This window comes from Littorina saxatilis, linkage group LG11 (genome assembly GCF_037325665.1).
Source record: "Littorina saxatilis isolate snail1 linkage group LG11, US_GU_Lsax_2.0, whole genome shotgun sequence".
NCBI lineage: Eukaryota > Metazoa > Mollusca > Gastropoda > Littorinimorpha > Littorinidae > Littorina > Littorina saxatilis.
Genome location: NC_090255.1, coordinates 13219629 through 13238932, shown reverse-complemented (window position 1 = coordinate 13238932; position 19304 = coordinate 13219629). Strand labels below are relative to the sequence as shown.

Below are 19304 nucleotides of genomic sequence, written 5' to 3'. Positions count from 1 at the left end.
TCTGAGAGACTTACATAAGTCATGAATGCAGCTCATTGAACGTTCAGGGACGTAGTCATGAGTTTCTATCGGCGGGGTATTTTAAGTACCCGCTATTTTAGCACACATCTACTAGACATCTTCTGCAGAAGATGTCTTTTTATGTTTTTCCTGGGGACGTATCTGGTGCTCGGCAGAACAGAAATTTCGGTTTGCCAGCTATTGTAGCTACAGGCCAGATACTTGCAAGATGTTAACTGTGAGTTCATTTGCCCACCACCTAAATTAGCAATCTGCTTTCTATGTGAGTTGCGTAAGAATATGTAATTTAATATAAAATTTCAAAAATAAATTTTGATTTAATTAATATACTTACCAACTCACATATTGAATTCCCTCCCAGCCTGCCCCGCAAATTTTTTAAAGGGGGTATATGTTTTAATACGGGATGAGTTTCACCGGTATACATCCTGCGCAGGCGCAGTACACCGGTAGTGGAAATAACCGCTAAGGACCATGCCTTATATGGCATACGGTTTTTGTTTCAGAGTTATTTCCCCATGTTGCCATGCAAGAGTGCTTCAATGTCTTATCACAAAACGAAGTTATTGCTTAGGGTTTCCCTAAAAATGAACAGATCACTTCAGTGGGAGTGAGGTTTCAACATGGCGGCGGTTGAGTCACGCGTGATAGGTCACGTGACGGTATGACCTCGACTCTTGTATAGCTTGGGTTAGAGGTCAAGGCCGTTCTTTTTTAGGGGGTTGCTTCCCCTTTGGGGTGAAGCGTAGTTCAGTGTCCTAGCACTTTAACTGAAGTTAATGCTTTCTATGTGAGTTGGTAAGTATATTAATTAAATCAAAATTTATTTTTGAAATTTTATATTATTGCCACTGTTATATGAAAATATTCACTGATTTTTGTCACTAAACGGCTCAAAAGCTAAGCATTTATTTAATGTGCTAGGACGAAAAGATTAAATCCCTTGGATGTGTGGAGGTTTTAGAATCTAGAGTCTGATTGAAGCTTGTGTGTTTCAGGCGAGTCGAGAACAGCTGGCCATAGCGGAGTTTGCCAAGTCTCTGCTGGTGATCCCCAAACAGCTGTCGGTCAACGCGGCCCAGGACTCCACAGACCTGGTGGCCAAGCTCAGGGCCTACCACAACACCTCGCAGACCAAGTCCGAACACGCTGAACTGCGCTGGTCAGTATTTCAAGCCTTTCCAGATCAGTGTATTGCTGCTCTCCCCAACTCAAAACACACACACAAATTCACGCATGCTCATGTGCAAACAAACACACACACACACACACACACACACACACACACACACACACACACACACACACACACACACACACACACACACACACACACACACACACACACACACACATGGCCCTTCGTGGTCGGCTGGGCGTTAAGCAAACAAATGTGATGTGACACACACACACACACACACACATACATGTTTTGACACCGTTAAGTTGACTTTTTTCCCGTTAAGTTGACTTTTTTGACGGAAAGAATGTTATCACACCATTGAAATGACATTCTTTCCGTCCTCTATAGGCGACGAAATAGGTCAAATTTTGTGCATTTTTTAGTGGAAAATGCTTCGATGCCGGAGCGGGTACTGGACCCAGTGCCGTTGTAGTGCAAGTGCACTACAAAGGCACTGCACCCAGTGCCATTGTTGTGACGTCAAAACAACGGGGTGCGTCAAAACAATTCGGCTCCATTTTCAGGCCAAAGTCAAAACGACGCGGTCTTAACAAACACACACACACACACACACACACACACACACACACACACACACTCACACTCTTTCTCTTGCATGCACGCGCACATTTTTGTTGTCTTCAATCATGGTCCTTCCAAAAAGTACAGAGCTTGCAACAAGGAATTAAAATTTGCTTTTAGTTTCACTCAGTGTAATCTAAACATAGGCACGGTTGACTCATAGGACATGCAGAAAACGGGTGGTTGAAGGGTATATGCTGGCCACAATGCAAAGGTACAGCCTTAAACAGCTGGAATATTGTTCAGGCGGAAATCACTTCCTTTCCACACAGCTTTTGTTGGGAACAGTTGTTGGGATGACCTTAATGTTACTCATTACCTGCCCTACATTTTTGTCAGCTGAAAGTAGATAAGGAAGGGAACTTTTGGTGCTGTATTGTGCAGGGTGGGACTAGATCTGGTGGCTGGTGTGGTGCGTGACAACAAGAAGGCTGGCGTCCTTGAACCCACCATGTCCAAGGTCAAGTCGCTCAAGTTTGCCACGGAAGCGGCCATCACCATCCTGCGTATCGACGACATGATCAAGCTGGTCTCACAGGAACAGGGCGGCAAGAGTTATCAGGATGCTGTACGGGCCGGAGAACTCTAGTCGCTATGAGTGTCGTGTGTGTCCTGAATCATCCCACCAACCATTGTCGCTTCATCATTGCTGTCTCTTGTCCACAGCAAAAACATCATCATGCTAAAAAAAAAAATAAAAAAAAAGGTTTTTGTTCAGTTTTTATTTTTTTATTTGCATTTTTCATTTCCTGCTGCATTTACAAAACCCATGGTCTCGACAGTGATTCCTTCATCAGCTCTGTTTTGTAATGCTTGAAAGTGACAATTGGCTCATGATGGATGGTTATGATGTTTCACCAGAATAAACTGTGCATCTGCCGTTTCTTTATTAAAGTGTGGAAATTTACTTGATACAGTTACTGGGTAACTATGGATGTAACTGTTGGTTATACTGGTTATTCATTGGACTTGTAAGATTTGAAGTTGCTTGGGAAATCCTTGTTTGTGCTGAGTGAGTTAATAGATTTAAGGTGAGCATATTCACCAACTTTTTCCTACAATTATAAAATGCACTGTTGAATGTGCATTGAAAACCACCACAGGTACTGAGAATTGAATGGAACACAAACTGAAACTGTCTGCATCTGTGCAGGGAATCTGAGTAAAGACAAACTATCGAAGTTATTGTTTGAAGATGATGGATCTTGTGCTGATGATTTATGCATTGTTTCAATTTGTATCCTTTGTGTGATAATGATTTTTTTACAACTTTCTTTAAAGACAATTAAAGCTTTTGAACAAATCGCACATCTGGTTTTGTGTGTGTGTGTGTGTGTGTGTGTGTGTGTGTGTGTGTGTGTTTAAGTGTAGATGAATGAGTCTTTATTCTTCTATAATATTTCCACAAGTAATTATTGTAGTAATATAATGTTTCACTCCATCTCAAAAAGCAAACCTCGGTGGACAATGAAGCTGCAATACCAAGGAGCAAAATGAGAAGCAATGGCATATAAGTACTCTCAATGCATACAACATGTGTAACACAAGTAAGATGTGCGGAACCAATCTCCTGGCACCTGAGAGAAGAACGAGCATTAAAATGAAGAAGCGACTAGAAAGGAGCAAACCTAGATGATCTTCGAAAATAACTCTTATCTGGGTTTTAATGGTCTGGAAGAGTTGTTCTCCTTGAAGGTGAGACAAGCTGAGATTGTTATACTCGGAATAACCAGTGGAGACACGCCGCTGGTGTCAGTGAATAATGAACTCCATGTATGTTAACAATGAAAAAAGTCATGGAGGAGACACTGTATAAACAGTTTGCCTCACTTTCAAGGAAGACAACTCTTCTTCAGCCCAACTTCTCAGTTTGATAGTTAGGAAGTCATCCATTTGCATAGTTGCTAAGTTATGACTAGGCATAAAATAGGGATCAGATTGTCCTATTTCTTTGCTCTTCATGGTTCATCTGATTTTTAAAAAACACACAAAAAACAAATGAGATATGCAGTCAATCAATAACAAATTAATCCATGGGTATACCTCCAAATTGATATGTGTGTGTCCCGCTATCTTTGGCTTTTACAAGTGTGCCCATACTCCACTCCCACACCACAAATATCGGTGTTTTGTCTTTCTACCACCATGGTACGTGATTGTGGCATTTAATTTTGTGTGTGTTTATCAGTACTGCACTATCAGTTCAATTTGAAGGGGCTGTAAACTTGCCATTTTGTTTTAATGTCAGCACATCGAGTAGGTAGGTCAACACAGGGGCCGGGGTTCGTCTTTACCAGGGAAACAGCTAGACTCATGGTTCTTTATCATCAAGACAGATAGACTACAACGCATCATGTTCTTTTAGACAAAAGTCACAAGTTTAAGTCCCAACAATGCATGTATAAGAAATACAGTTATATCACTAGTGTGAATCTTAATTATTTTGAAATCAACCGAAGAAACTGCAATTTTGCTAATATTTTTTTCTAATAACATCCTGTTTCTTAGCTAAGCTAAAATATGCAATCCCATTCCCAAGGTCTGGAGCGCAACAAAGACTTCTTGGTAAGAAATTGAAATAAATAGCTAGCTTAAAAGTGTGGTCGCCACGGGAACAGTGCCGCCTCAACATTTTTGCCGCCACCGTGTTAGGGCCTCTTCTCTTCCTTTGCCACATCAACGACCTCCCGGATGCAGTCAAGTCCCAAGTGCGCCTCTTCGCAGATGACTGCCTCCTCTACAGGGAGATCGTTGACTTCAGCGACCACATCGCCCTCCAGGAAGACCTGAAGAGCCTTGAATCCTGGGCAGAGAGATGGGGCATGCGCTTCAACGCTACAAAATGCTATGTCATGACTCTAGCACGGAAAACCCCTTCCTCCTACCTCTATTCCCTAGACAGCACCATCCTCAAGAGTGTACCCACGAACCCCTACCTTGGCATTCAGTTCTCGAACGACCTGAAGTGGTCCACCCACATCAACTACATCACTAAGAAAGCTAACAGCACCCTCGGATTCCTCCGCCGCAACCTGCGCCACTGCCCATCAAACTGCAGGCACAACGCCTACCTTGCCCTCATCCACCCTCTTCTTGAGTATGGTGCCACCATCTGGGACCCATACCTTAAGCAGGACCTCGAGAGATTGGAGCGCATACAGCGGAACGCATCCCGCTTCATCTCTGGTGACTACAGAACCACGACTCCTGGCTTCGTCACTGGGCTCCTACACAAGCTCCAACTACCAACCCTCCAGGAACGTCGCGAACATCTGCGTCTAACCTCCTTCTACAAAGTGGCTGAGGGGCTGGTGCCGGCAATCCCGCCTGACAAGTTCCTGACCCCTCAAAAACCAGGACGCCTCATTCGTCCACATCAATCTTCCAGAGACTTTAGCACCTCGAATCCAGTAGACAACTACATCAGGAACAATAGCAGATGCTTCACTGTGCCACGCTGTAACACTGAGCAATACAGACATTCGTTTTTCCCAAAGACTGTAGTGGCCTGGAACCAATTAGATGAAGAAACTGTAACCTCGGCATCGACCGAGAGCTTCAAGTCGGCGCTGGCAGTAGCCAGACGACGATAAAGAACTAGCTGCGCACCCCCCACTCCGCTGCAACAATGCCAGACATCTGGATGACTTGTTCTACAAGTGCAGCGTAACAGACAGATACAGATACAGATACAGACAAATTACGTCATCATAAAAACTCCGTTCTGAGAAAAACCATATCAACCCGATTCAGTCCTTGATAAACGCATAACCAGGCGCTACTGGCTATTCTGGTCTTAAAACACGTATCAAGTGACTGACGGATTGCTAGTGCCAAAACTAAAAATTAGTCATTTCCCCGTGAAAATGACTAATCATCCCGTGAAAATGAGTAACTAACGAGTGAAAACAGTAACTGACAGCGTTAATGAGTAATTATCACGTGATAATGGGTAACCCCAGGTTTTGGCACTAGTAAGCCGTCATATTTTAGTTTTGGCACTAGCAATCCGTCAGGAAGTGAGCCAAAACTAAAAATTAGTAATTAACAGGTGAAAGTTAGTAATTTTCCCAGGAAAATTAGTAAGGCCAAAAAAACAAGAGGTGAAGCCATCAAGGCTCACGTAAGAAATCGACAAACAGTAACACAAACTCAATCACTCCGTCACACACACACACACACACACACAGAAAGAGCATAGGTGAAACTGTGCAAGAAAGCGAGACACTAGATCTAGATCTGTCTGTCTGCATGTAGCCTACTTACAAGGACACGACTGCCAACTAGTCTCGGCGCGCTCAAAATAATAATGACCGAGACTTTCAGTACTTCCTTCGCGTGACGTCTAACCCTCTTACGTCATAATGTGACGTCAATGTAATGTGACGTCTTCAAATGTTAGAGTTTCTACCACAGACATACACACGCACAGACGCACGCACGCACGCACAGACAGACAAAGTTACGATCGCATAGGCTACACTTACGTGAGCCAAAAATTGTCTGTTTAGGGTAACCCGACCGACCCTATCGATTTGGCGCCGACCCAAAAACTTTTTTTTGTTTTCTAAAAAAAAAAGGAAAAAAAGAGGTAAAAATGCTAAAAAAAGACATTTGGCGTTTCTTTCTCTGTTTTATTTATACGTTAGTTTTGAAACATGTATTCATCAAATATAAGAAGTGAATGTTCAGCCAACATAGCATTTACAAAAAAAAAAAAAAAAAAAAAAAAAAAAAATACCTACCTACCGACCCTACTTTTTTTGGTCATGTTACCCTAAACAGACAATTTTTTTTTTGGCCTAATTAACACGTGAAAATGGTAATTATCAATGGAAAATTACTAATTTTCCCTTGATAATTACAATTATGAGGTTTTGGCACTAGTAAGCCCTATGACGGCTTACTAGTGCCAAAACCTGGGGTTACCCATTATCACGTGATAATTACTAATTAACGCTGTCAGTTACTGTTTTTACCTGTTAGTTACTCATTTTCACGGGAAAATTACTAATTTTTAGTTTTGGCACTAGCAATCCGTCAGGAAGTGAGCCAAAACTAAAAATTAGTAATTAACAGGTGAAAGTTAGTAATTTTCCCGGGAAAATTAGTAATAAACACGTGAAAATGGTTATGAGGTTTTGGCACTAGTAAGCCGTCATAAGATCGCTGACTTCGCCTGAGTTTTGTGCAGACGGACATCAGAGGCAAAGGCACGCCTACGTGACTCGGCACACGAATGCCGCCGGGAAGAGGAAATTGTTCAATCTTTCTGTATGCGATGTATTTCTCTGAACTAAGAAAACGTAACATAGCCGCAAACACGTGGTTGGGTTGTCTTGCTGGTGGTGCCTTTTCTTTAAAGATTACTGGGGTAAAAACGCTGTTTATTTTTTTTTCTTGAAGCCGGGGGGGGGGGGGGGGGGGGGGGGGCGCAGTGTAAGGCACTTCGCGAACCACAGCAGAGACTATAGAGTATACTCTACAGTCTCTGACCACAGTACGTAACCTTACCCTGATCCAGTCTACCCGCTGTGACGTTTTCGTCTTTCGCCGTGTTGATATTTCGCTTCTCGGCCTCGTTGATCCAGTATAAACTCTACACTGAACAAAAAAACACCCTTCGATATTACTGATGAGCGACCTTGTGTACCTTACATTCATGGGGCCAAATTTGTCCAACCAATTTGTTTTATTTAAAGCTGTGGTCTATTTATGACTTTCCGGGGCTACGAGGTTGAAAAGATAGGGATGAAAATCATGTACAGAATTCTGTACAGCAAACGCTACCCGAAACCCCACCTATATGGCGTGTATGACCTTGAGAGCTTCAGTCAACGCTTGAATTTTGCAAGGATAACATCCGGTTTGCTCTCTCAAGACTGATCATATTTTATCTTCAAGAGAGATCAAGGGGAAAAAATAAACGCCCCGGCGAAGATTCGAACTCTCGACCTCTGATGTCCTAACCACTAGGCTACTGCGCCAATTGAGAAAAAGAAGAAAAATTCATGAATTCATGTTATGTTATTCTTGAAGCAGCATGGTTTATATCTCTATCCGCCCACTGTTCAGAAGCGAATACATGTATAACTATTTCTTTGATGTCTGTTTTCAACTGCACAGAGCTTTGGAAAGATTCAATTACTGTTCTTGTCATTTTTCTTGCATGTTGTAATGGAGATATCGCAGCTATTTGAATGGCGCGAATGTCGTGTAGCATGACGGTGAAAACATGTACTGCGATTCCGTGAAATATGTTTGCAAACAAAGGCAAACTTGAATGGTAGTTTTTACGTTTTTTCAACGCATGAATGGTAATTCAAGCGTAGAATGATATATAATTATTATTGTTTCTATCTTTGACAACACTGGTGGAGTGGCCTAGCGGTTAAGACATCGGCCCCGACCTTTCAAGGCCTCGAGGCCTTGAGTTCGAATCCCTGTTAAGTCGTTAATTTTTTCTGCTCGATCCTTCTTGACAAGTATGATCAGCTCTGAGAGAGCAAACCGGATGTTATCACTGCAAAATTCAAGCGTTGACTGAAGCTCTCAAGGTCATACACGCCGTGTAGATTGGGTTTCGGGTAGCGTTTGCTGTACAGAATTATGTACATGATTGTCAGCCCTATCTTTTCAAACTCGTAGGCCTGGATAGTCATAAATAGACCACAGCTTTAACTTAGAAATTTGATTCATCCTAAAACTGTTTTCCTTCTTACTCAAGGGACGTAACCACTCAGTACACGTTTTCGAAGAATTCGATTTTGGGGGTGAAATCTATTAAATTTTACCACCAATTTTCTTCACATGCATGAAACTGATATGATTTTCGTCCATAAATAATTTCACTTCTTAATTTTACCAGGAAACAACATTTCAGTCTTGAGTATATGTCGAGGGGGAAATATGTACACAGGCGAAAGATGAAATCGTGACACCGGAAGCACAAAGTTGCAAACAGGTAGGTCACACAGGTGTGTAATTATGCGGATGGGACCTTCCCATGTCGGATGTGTGTGCATACATGTATGTGTGTCGCCGTTTTGAAACACACGGTTCAGGAAGTAGGGACAACAAGCAGAAGAGAAAGTAGGCTGCCAACCAAATATGATAAAGTAGCAACGTCATGACGACTTTAACACCATGGACAGCGCAGCTGATACTGGCAGTTGTTGTTGTCGCTGTCGTTGGGCAAGGTAGGTTTGATTGTGGTGGTGGTCGGGACGGAGTGTTTGGAGGACATGAGAAACTGAATGAGGCTATCTTGATTTTTAGCGTTGTGTGTTCCCTTTTTAAATGTCACTCGAATCGTTCTTCGCATTGATCAAAGTCAAAGTGATACAGTGAAACCCGGCTATATTGAAGTGGCACGGGACCCGGGAAGACCTTCAATATAGCCGGAACTTCAATATAGGCAATTCTCGGTTATATTGAATTTCCCTCCTTGTTCCTTTAGAAATTCAATATAACCGAACTTTTTACATTTAGTCAAGTTTTGACTAAATGTGTTAACATAGAGGATGAATCGAGACGAGGGTCGTGGTGTATGTGTGTGCGTCTGTGCGTGTGTGTGTGTATAGAGCGATTCAGACCAAACTACTGGACCGATCTTTATGAAATTTTACATGAGAGTTCCTGGGAATGATATCCCCGGTCGTTTTTTTCTTTTTTTCGATAAATACCCTTGATGACGTCATATCCGGCTTTTTATAAATGTTGAGGCGGCACTGTCACACCCTCATTATATTTAGTCAAGTTTTGACTAAATATTTTAACATCGAGGGGGAATCGAAACGAGGGTCGTGGTGTATGTGCGTGTGTGTGTGTGTGCGTGTGTGCGTGTGTGTGTGTGTGTAGAGCGATTCAGACTAAACTACTGGACCGATCTTTATGAAATTTGACATGAGAGTTCCTGGGTATGAAATCACGTTTTTTTCATTTTTTTGATAAATGTCTTTGATGACGTCATATCCGGCTTTTCGTGAAAGTTGAGGCGGCACTGTCACGCCCTCATTTTTTAACCAAATTGGTTGAAATTTTGGTCAAGTAATCTTCGACGAAGCCCGGGGTTCGGTATTGCATTTCAGCTTGGTGGCTTAAAAATTAATTAATGACTTTGGTCATTAAAAATCTGAAAATTGTAAAAAAAAATAAAAATTTATAAAACGATCCAAATTTACGTTTATCTTATTCTCCATCATTTGCTGATTCCAAAAACATATAAATATGTTATATTCGGATTAAAAACAAGCTCTGAAAATTAAATATATAAAAATTATTATCAAAATTAAATTGTCCAAATCAATTTAAAAACACTTTCATCTTATTCCTTGTCGGTTCCTGATTCCAAAAACATATACATATATGTTTGGATTAAAAACACGCTCAGAAAGTTAAAACAAAGAGAGGTACAGAAAAGCGTGCTATCCTTCTTAGCGCAACTACTACCCCGCTCTTCTTGTCAATTTCACTGCCTTTGCCATGAGCGGTGGACTGACGATGCTACGAGTATACGGTCTTGCTGAAAAATGACAGCTACTTGACTAAATATTGTATTTTCGCCTTACGCGACTTGTTTTTTAATAAAATTGATTGAAATTTTGGCCAAGCAATCTTCGACCAAGGCCGGACTTTGGTATTGCATTTCAGCTTGGAGGCTTAGAAATTAATTGATGACTTTGGTCATTAAAAATCTGAAAATTGTAATAACATTTTATTTTATATAAAACGATCCAAATTTACGTTCATCTTATTCTACATCATTTCCTGATTCCAAAAACATATAAATATGTTATATTCGGATTAAAAACAAGCTCTGAAAATTAAAAATATAAAAATTATGATCAAAATTAAATTTCCGAAATCGATTTAAAAACAATTTCATCTTATTCCTTGTTGGTTCCTGATTCCAAAAACATATAGATATGATATGTTTGGATTAAAAACACGCTCAGAAAGTTAAAACGAAGAGAGGTACAGAAAAGCGTGCTATGCAGCACAGCGAAACCACTACCGCGCTGAACAGGCTCGTCAGTTTCACTCCGTTATGCACAAGCGGCGGACTACGGTCATTGTGAAAAAATGCAGTGCATTCAGTTTCATTCTGCGAGTTCCACAGCTTGACTAAATGTAGTAATTTCGCCTTACGTGACTTGTTTTCACTATACCTACGTTCTTACTTCAGTGTTAATCTTTCACCTGTTGGCTGTTGTTCTTCGAGCCTCCTTGCTTTTTTCTGCACACACACACGGACACACACGCACGCCCCCCCTCCCTTACACACACAAACACACATTGAATCCATATTCCTCAGCTACTTCCTTTCTTTTTTTGCAGGCAGTTTCCAGCTTCTGAATAAGCTCGATTTTTCTTTTAATTGTCAGACTCACCCTTTTTACACACACACACATACACATACACATACACACACACACAACACACACACACACACACACACACACACACACACACACACACACACACATAAATACATACATACACACCCACACACTCACACACTCACACAGTGACACACATTCACTTACAATCACACGTCAACTTAGAAGACATGTAACATAAACAGCTTCTTTCCTTTTGGCACTCAAAGCTTTTCATAACTTCTAATGTTTATCTTTGAAATTGATTCAAGTGTGCACAGTACATAATGCTGTACTGTTAGGTGGAGGTGTACGTGATATAGATAATGGGTAGGCCGTGCAGCCTTTTTATGACCCTCCATATCTGCCATTTTTTTTTTTTTTACCCCAAGTGAGATAGGAGCATGTATAGGTTGGTAGAGGGGGATTTGGTGAGATAGGAGCATGTATAGGTTGGTAGAGGGGGATTAGGTGAGATAGGAGCATGTATAGGTTGGTAGAGGGGGATTAGGTGAGATAGGAGCATGTATAGGTTGGTAGAGGGGGATTAGGTGAGATAGGAGCATGTATAGGTTGGTAGAGGAGGATTAGGTGAGATAGGAGCATGTATAGGTTGGTAGAGGAGGATTAGGTGAGATAGGAGCATGTATAGGTTGGTAGAGGGGGATTAGGTGAGATAGGAGCATGTATAGGTATAGATTCATTCAGGATTTTTCTCTTGTGCAGTGGAACCCCCATATAAAACCGCAAACAATCTGAGAAAATCAGGTCTTACAAAGGAAAGAATCTTAAAATGACGGTATATTGACAGAGGTTGTGGACGGCAAATCTGAAAAAAGTATGATCTTAAAAGAGAGGAAGTCTTAACCGGGGGGGGGGGGGGGGGGGGGGGGGGGGTGGCTTAAAAGTAAAGTTCCACTGTATTGAGGTGTGAATGTAAATGGCTTCTAAGTTCTATGTAGACAACATCATTTATGTGAAATGATCGAAGTGCACTTAAAGTTAAAACACGTGATAAACTGAAATACATAGCAGACAAAGCCATGCAGTCAAACAGGAGTGTACTAATGCTTATGTCTGTTTGCTTTAGAGTGTGTGCAACAGTTCTCCTGTGTACACAATGTAATGTATATATATATAGTGGACATACAGTGGAACCCTCCTTTTACACCCCTTCACCCCCCGCGGGTTAGGGGGAAGAATTTACCCGATGCTCCCCAGCATGTTGTAAGAGGCGATTATAATGGATTCTGTTTCTCCTTTTACCCTTGTTAAGTGTTTCTTGTATAGAATATAGTCAATGTTTGTAAAGATTTTAGTCAAGCAGTATGTAAGAAATGTTAAGTCCTTTGTACTGGAAACTTGCATTCTCCCAGTAAGGTAACATATTGTACTACGTTGCAAGCCCCTGGAGCAAATTTTTGATTAGTGCTTTTGTGAACAAGAAACAATTGGCAAGTGGCTCTATCCCATCTCCCCCCTTTCCCCGTCGCGATATAACCTTGGTGGTTGAAGACGACGTTAAGGCCAAAAAACAAATAGGTCTGTTTACGGTAACATAGGGTGAAAAAATAGGGTTGGTAGGTCGGCTTTTTTAAAATTTTATTTTCAAATTTTTTTTTCAATTTTTTTTTTTTTTCTCCCCTCTCTATGATGTTTCACAGTTCATTTCTTTTCATCAATCCCTGTTTTTGCCTGTTGAAAAACGTTAATGATACTAAAACTCGCTGGATAGGTACTGATAATTTTCACCCCATCCTTTTCATGACAACATTTATCAAGCTTTACAGCTAGCGGGTGGCGAACACCACTGCGTGCATCCATTTTGAAAGGAAGTAACACGAGTGACGACCCTTTACTCCTAACAGTACTTTGAGCTTACCTCCCTTCTGTCGTCTGCTGTTTGAGCGCAAACAGCTCTATTTTGGATGCGGGTTTTTTTTTCATTTTTTTTTTCAGACGATCCAAAAAAAAGATTAGGGTCGGGCCTAAAAACTAGGGTCGGTCGGGTTACCGTAAACAGACATATTTTTTTTTTGGCCTAAACACCAAATAAAGAAAAAGACCCCCTGATTTAAGACTCCCCCCTTCAAAGACCAAATGCTTTTCAACTCATTCTGTTCAATTTACCTCCATTTTAAAACTTCCTACCTTGTAAGACTTCATTTTGTCAGATTGTTTAAGTCTTAAAAGGGAGGTTCCACTGTATTGATTGCCAAGCCCAACATACTCAAATGACATGTCATCTAGAGGCAAATTAATTAGCCAGTGAAACAGGATTGAGTGTGACTGACTGAGGCAGACTGATGTTTTATCAGATAATTGTCAAGGTTGTTTTCATTTTGTGTTTCTAATGAAAAGGGCATTTTACTGAGCAAACACTGCCTAACATACATGTGACAGGGAGACTACTGCGTCACCCTTCACAGCAGACTCTGCAGTTGTCGGCCGTGAAGATCGCCAGCTATTCTTAGCTCGACGTTTCTTATACATCACTGACGCCTGTGCATTGTAGAGTTCTGTTTGTGATGGGGTCTGGCTGCTGCGGTCTCCGTGTATGTTCTTGGGAACCTTTGAGTACCCATAACAGTGTTTTAATAGGGCTAAAGCTATGCTTCCATATAGCGGCGGCGGCACGACGGTGACAAACACGCGATGCGGCTAGCGAATTTTGCCATGAGTGTTTCCATTGAAAGCGGCGCGGCAGGCGGATTTTTGTACTTTCTGGCTTGACTTCTTCTTATAAATCGGTCAAAAACTCACACAACCATACCGTAATTAAGAAAAAACGTATTTGAAGCTACGTAATATGTTGGTTGGAAAATTGAAAAGACGAGAAATGTACGAAAAAAAAATTCTTTTATTTCAACAAAATGCTCAAAAAACGGAACGAACCCGGTGCCTTTGACAACCTTTGAAGAAATTGTTGCTGGACTACGTGCAGCTCAGGGTATTCATGTATCTAACGAAAAAACAGTCAAATAAACTATAAACCTGGTTGTGGGGGGTCCTCGAATATTTGGAAATACTTAGACTACGCCCACTTTGGACGTGAATACTGCGCGGCAGCAATTGTTTTCACTCCCTCAAACAAAATCTTGACGCGCGGCACGTCGCCCCAATGCCGTCATCGCATCGCGCATATATGGAAACACGCGTTCTTTGTTACTACTGTTGCGATCGGGTTTGCCGCTGTCGCGTCGCTATATATATATATGGAAACACAGCTTAAGGAATTAGCTCTAAAATTCTCAATTTTGTTTGACTGGGCTTTGTCCCCAAAGGTGATCGTTGTGTTCCGACACTCAGTTACTTACACATCAGAGCTAATAATTGCTGCAGTAGCTTTATTCACTCGCCTTCACTAATTGGGGGTGGGGAGGAGCGTGTCAATGTTTGCCTCACTTTCAGGGGTGTAACTCTTCCACAGTGCATATGTAAACATCCGTACAAATAGTTTTTCTCTAGAAAACGTCTATTAATAATGCATGATGAGAAACAAATCACTATCATATAATATATATATTTGAACTTTTGTTTTAGCATTTGAACTTATAGATTATTTGATTAGATTCAAGCATAGTAATGATGAAGAATTTAATGTTTGTATTGTTTTGATTTCAGAAGCACAGAAAGTATCGATCTGCTCAGTGCAGAAAATCAACCTGGACAATCTTTCAACATTTCATCTGATCTCTCCTAATGGGACTCAGACGATGTAAGAATGAAATACAATTGGAAATATTTTGTTGAAAACTTTCATTGTACCAGCGGTTTGTCGTGAAGTTCAAGAGGGAATCTGAATGTTTGTGTGTTCGCATACTCAAGCAGAGAGAGAGAGATAAAATAAAATAAATCGTTTTGCATTCAAGAGAGAGAGAGAGAGTCAGAGAGAGAGTGTGTGTGTATGTACATATGTGAGTGTTTGTGTGTGTGTGCATGTGTGGCTGTGAAGAAGAGACAGAGGGTGAGAGAGAACTTTCAGCATGGGTGTGAATGTGTGTGTGTATTTTGTCATCATTTGCACTTTCTTCTAGGTAAACATTGCTATCTGTATGAACAGTGTACAAGTACTACAACTTTTTTCTGCATACATAATGTCTCTCGTACAGCAACTCCAGTCCGAGCTGCAAGGTGAAGGTTATTGCGAACGTCCCCAACAGTTACGTCCAGTTGAGTGTGGTATCGTTTTCCCTTGGCGGTCAAGATCCATGCAGCACACGAGAAGAACATTTGACCATTGCATTCTGTAAGTACACACAAATAGTTTTTTTACAACGTCAAAAGATGGTTTTGAAACTGGACTTGGTCAATTTCAAGGGTTAATAACCCATTTAATACAAGACTTTGGTCAATTTGATACAATTTGAAAAACACACAAAAAAAATGCAAATGTACAGGGAAATATATTGTTAAGAAAACTTTACTGTTTTGTACTTCATTCCTGTAATGTTTGATTTTCTTAATTTGCTCTATAAATCTCGTACTTTTAGTGCACTGTGATTCTTCTTCTTCTTCTGCGTTCGACGGTTGTGTCTAGGGTCGTAGTTTCGCTGCTGTCGTGAACTGGAACGTCGCTTTCAGGTCTTCTGACGTTCCCCAGAGCTTGGTCTCCAGTGTAGCTCCTTCTGGCCAGATCTGGTTCCGCAGCAGAGTGAAGTTTGTGCATGTATTCAATACATGTTCTACTGTCTGGTCGGCCGCCCCACAATCGCACAATGCCGACTCTGCTACGCCGATCCTTTTCAGGTGCGCTTTAAAGCCGCAGTGCCCTGTACGCAGCCGGAAGATGGCAGTCTGCTCTGCACGGCTGAGGCGGTGGATGGGGTCTTGGTCTGGCTTGTAGCCTCCGTTTTTTATTAACTGTGATGTTTTAATAACGACAGCTGACTTTGCACCGTTTTGTTTCAGCCAAAACCAGTCATTATAGCAGGGGTGACGTGGATACCATACGATGGTGTGGTCGGTCACACGGTCCTGTGCTCATCACGAGGGAACCAATGGAATTGACGTACAACCCCGGGAGCGACCCTGCACCCAGCGGCATATTTGAGATAAAACTTTCTTTTGGTAATATATGATTTTAAAAGCTATATTAGGTCAGTGTTTAGTTTAGTTTTTTATTTGTGTGTTGTGATCCTGTGTGTTTGTGTGTGTGTGTGTGTGTGTGTGTGTGTGTGTGTGTGTGTGTGTGTGTGTGTGTGTGTGTGTGTGTGTGTGTGTGTGAAGGAGGGAGAGAGAGAGAATTTGCATGGATAATATGCAACAATTATACTTCAAAGTATTGCTATTTGTAGTACATTTTCTTTTAATTGTGAAACGTAATATTTGGACACACCTTTTTTATATTTAGTCAAGTTTTGACTAAATATTTTAACATCGAGGGGGAATCGAAACGAGGGTCGTGGTGTATGTGCGTGTGTGCGTGCGTGTGTGTGTGTGTGTGTGTAGAGCGATTCAGACTAAACTACTGGACTGATCTTTATGAAATTTGACATGAGAGTTCCTGGGTATGAAATCCCCGAACGTTTTTTTCATTTTTTTGATAAATGTCTTTGATGACGTCATATCCGGCTTTTCGTGAAAGTTGAGGCGGCACTGTCACGCCCTCATTTTTCAACCAAATTGGTTGAAAGTTTGGTCAAGTAATCTTCGACGAAGCCCGGACTTCGGTATTGCATTTCAGCTTGGTGGCTTAAAAATTAATTAATGACTTTGGTCATTAAAAATCTGAAAATTGTAAAAAAAAATAAAAATTTATAAAACGATCCAAATTTACGTTTATCTTATTCTCCATCATTTGCTGATTCCAAAAACATATAAATATGTTATATTCGGATTAAAAACAAGCTCTGAAAATTAAATATATAAAAATTATTATCAAAATTATTTTTCGAAATCAATTTAAAAACACTTTCATCTTATTCCTTGTCGGTTCCTGATTCCAAAAATATATAGATATGATATGTTTGGATTAAAAACACGCTCAGAAACTTAAAACGAAGAGAGGTACAGAAAAGCGTGCTATCCTTCTCAGCGCAACGAATACCCCGCTCTTCTTGTCAATTCCACGGGCACTGCCTTTGCCACGGGCGGTGGAGTGACGATGCTACGAGCATAATACGGTCTTGCTGCGTTGCGTTGCGTTCAGTTTCATTCTGTGAGTTCGACAGCTACTTGACTAAATATTGTATTTTCGCCTTACGCGACTTGTTTAATGTTAATATCGGTGGATTTGCATTGCACTGTTTTGAGGATGGCTCATCTGGTTTTGTATTTAGCGCAGTACATCGCCAACATATTTAAGTCTTGGCAAGATTTGTGCTTTATGAAATGTTTCTTGGCTTAAATATATATGCAAAGCACTTATGAAATAAAATGTTAAAAAAAATCAATGCTTGATTTTAATGAGAGATTTTGTTTCTTTAAAATTGAATTTGGACGTTGTGATTGGGTTTGTATTGGGATCATTTATCACATTTTATTTCCAGCAAAAGAAGTATGTCGTCCAGTGACAATGACAGTGGACATCGAACCAATGTATATTTACTCACCAGGTTATCCTGCACCATATGATGAGTAAGTTGCTGTTTGTAAGCCCATGTCACCCATGTATTGAATGTCAGGCATGGGAACTGCCATGTTTATAGCACTGTCTCGAAACTAACGCGATAGTCGGACACAGTTGCGCCCCTGGAACGGCAGGTAGTTCCGGTTTGTGTTTGCAAAATGGAACCGCATGACAATCCGCCCTTCAACTTCTTTACCTGCGTAGTTTGAACAGCAGACACAGTAACGTTTCCCTCCACCACTAATCTTCTCCTCGCGTTCAGCCATTTTGGACGTAAACAAAACAACCGGAACTACCCGCCGACAGCGCCGCAGGCTATGGCAGGGACGGACAACTCTTATCACTTTCGTTTTGAGACAATGCTATAGAACTTGTGGAGTCACATTTGAGAGGATCAACAAGTCTTTCAGATGACATTTACTGTTGCTTCCCAACGATGCTGGTCCACCTAGAGGGTCCCGGAACCCCTTACATATCCCCTCAGGAGACGAGCACAGTGGCCCTGTGGGTAAGGCGCTGGCCTCCAATGCGGAAACCCCCCGCGGGTTAGGGGGAGTCCCATATTGGTTGGGACTAGAAAGAATTTACCCGATGCTACCCAGCATGTCGTAAGAGGCGACTAACGGTTCTGTTTCTTCTCTTCTTTTGTCTTATTTCTGCCTTACCAGTCCTTTCACCTATATTTCCTTCCAAGAAAACTCTCCCTACTATTCCCTGCAGTTTTCCAATTCTTTTCTTGTTGTCTTATTTCTACCTGACTGGATCCATCACCTTTATTTCACTTACCAAAAGTCTTCTTTTCCACATCCTTATTTCTCTGCACCCCGCATGTCGTATGAGGCGACTAACGGATTCTGTTTCTCCTTTAACCCTTGTTAAGTGGTTCTTGTATAGAATATAGTCAATGTTTGTAAAGATTTTAGTCAAGCAGTATGTAAGAAATGTTTAGTCCTTTGTACTGGAAACTTGCATTCTCCCAGTAAGGTCATATATTGTACTACGTTGCAAGCCCCTGGAGCAATTTTTTTATTAGTGCTTTTGTGAACAAGAAACACTTAACAAGTGGCTCTATCCCATCTCCCCCCTTTCCCCTATCCCATCTCCCCCTTTCCCTCGTCGCGATATAACCTTCGTGGTTGAAAACGACGTTAAACACCAAATAAAGAAATAAAGAAAGATCTCTTATTGTTTTCTTGACAACGTGCAAGTTATAATTGATTCTGAGCTAGTGGGACTGGGTATTCTGTAATCATAAGCAAGAGTTTACATAACATTTGGTACATGACTTTGAGATCTTGACAGAAAACTGCTGTCCAATTGTACCATATGAGAATTTGCCAGTGTGTAAGGTTAGTGTGTGTGTGTGTGTGTGTGTGTGTGTGTGTGTGTGTGTGTGTGTGTGTGTGTGTGTGTGTGTGTGTGTGTGTGTGACACAAGACAAGTGATTTGGTGCATGACTTTGTAATCTTGACAGAAACTTGGAATGTAACTGGGAGTTGAAAGCAGCAGACTCACGTGGAACTGTGTTGCTTGACAGTCTGTGTTTTGATGTGGAAGCTCACGACAC

General features: G+C 41.2%; 2 protein-coding genes across 2 annotated transcripts in view; both read left to right on the top strand.

The window, feature by feature from the left end:
- Positions 1–3094, top strand: part of LOC138979790 (T-complex protein 1 subunit alpha-like) — a 34788-nt gene extending 31694 nt beyond the window's left edge. Inside the window, exons 11-12 of the mRNA XM_070352532.1 lie at positions 1020–1183; positions 2171–3094. Coding sequence (XP_070208633.1) covers positions 1020–1183; positions 2171–2375 — 369 coding nt within the window. The 3' untranslated portion in view covers positions 2376–3094. The remainder of the gene's footprint in view (positions 1–1019; positions 1184–2170) is intronic.
- A 5666-nt stretch (positions 3095–8760) lies between these two features.
- LOC138979785 (cubilin-like) overlaps positions 8761–19304 on the top strand; it is a 57915-nt gene continuing 47371 nt past the window's right edge. Inside the window, exons 1-6 of the mRNA XM_070352527.1 lie at positions 8761–8985; positions 14791–14884; positions 15279–15415; positions 16078–16236; positions 17658–17745; positions 19212–19304. The exon at positions 19212–19304 is cut by the window's right edge and continues 32 nt beyond it. Coding sequence (XP_070208628.1) covers positions 8916–8985; positions 14791–14884; positions 15279–15415; positions 16078–16236; positions 17658–17745; positions 19212–19304 — 641 coding nt within the window. The 5' untranslated portion in view covers positions 8761–8915. The remainder of the gene's footprint in view (positions 8986–14790; positions 14885–15278; positions 15416–16077; positions 16237–17657; positions 17746–19211) is intronic.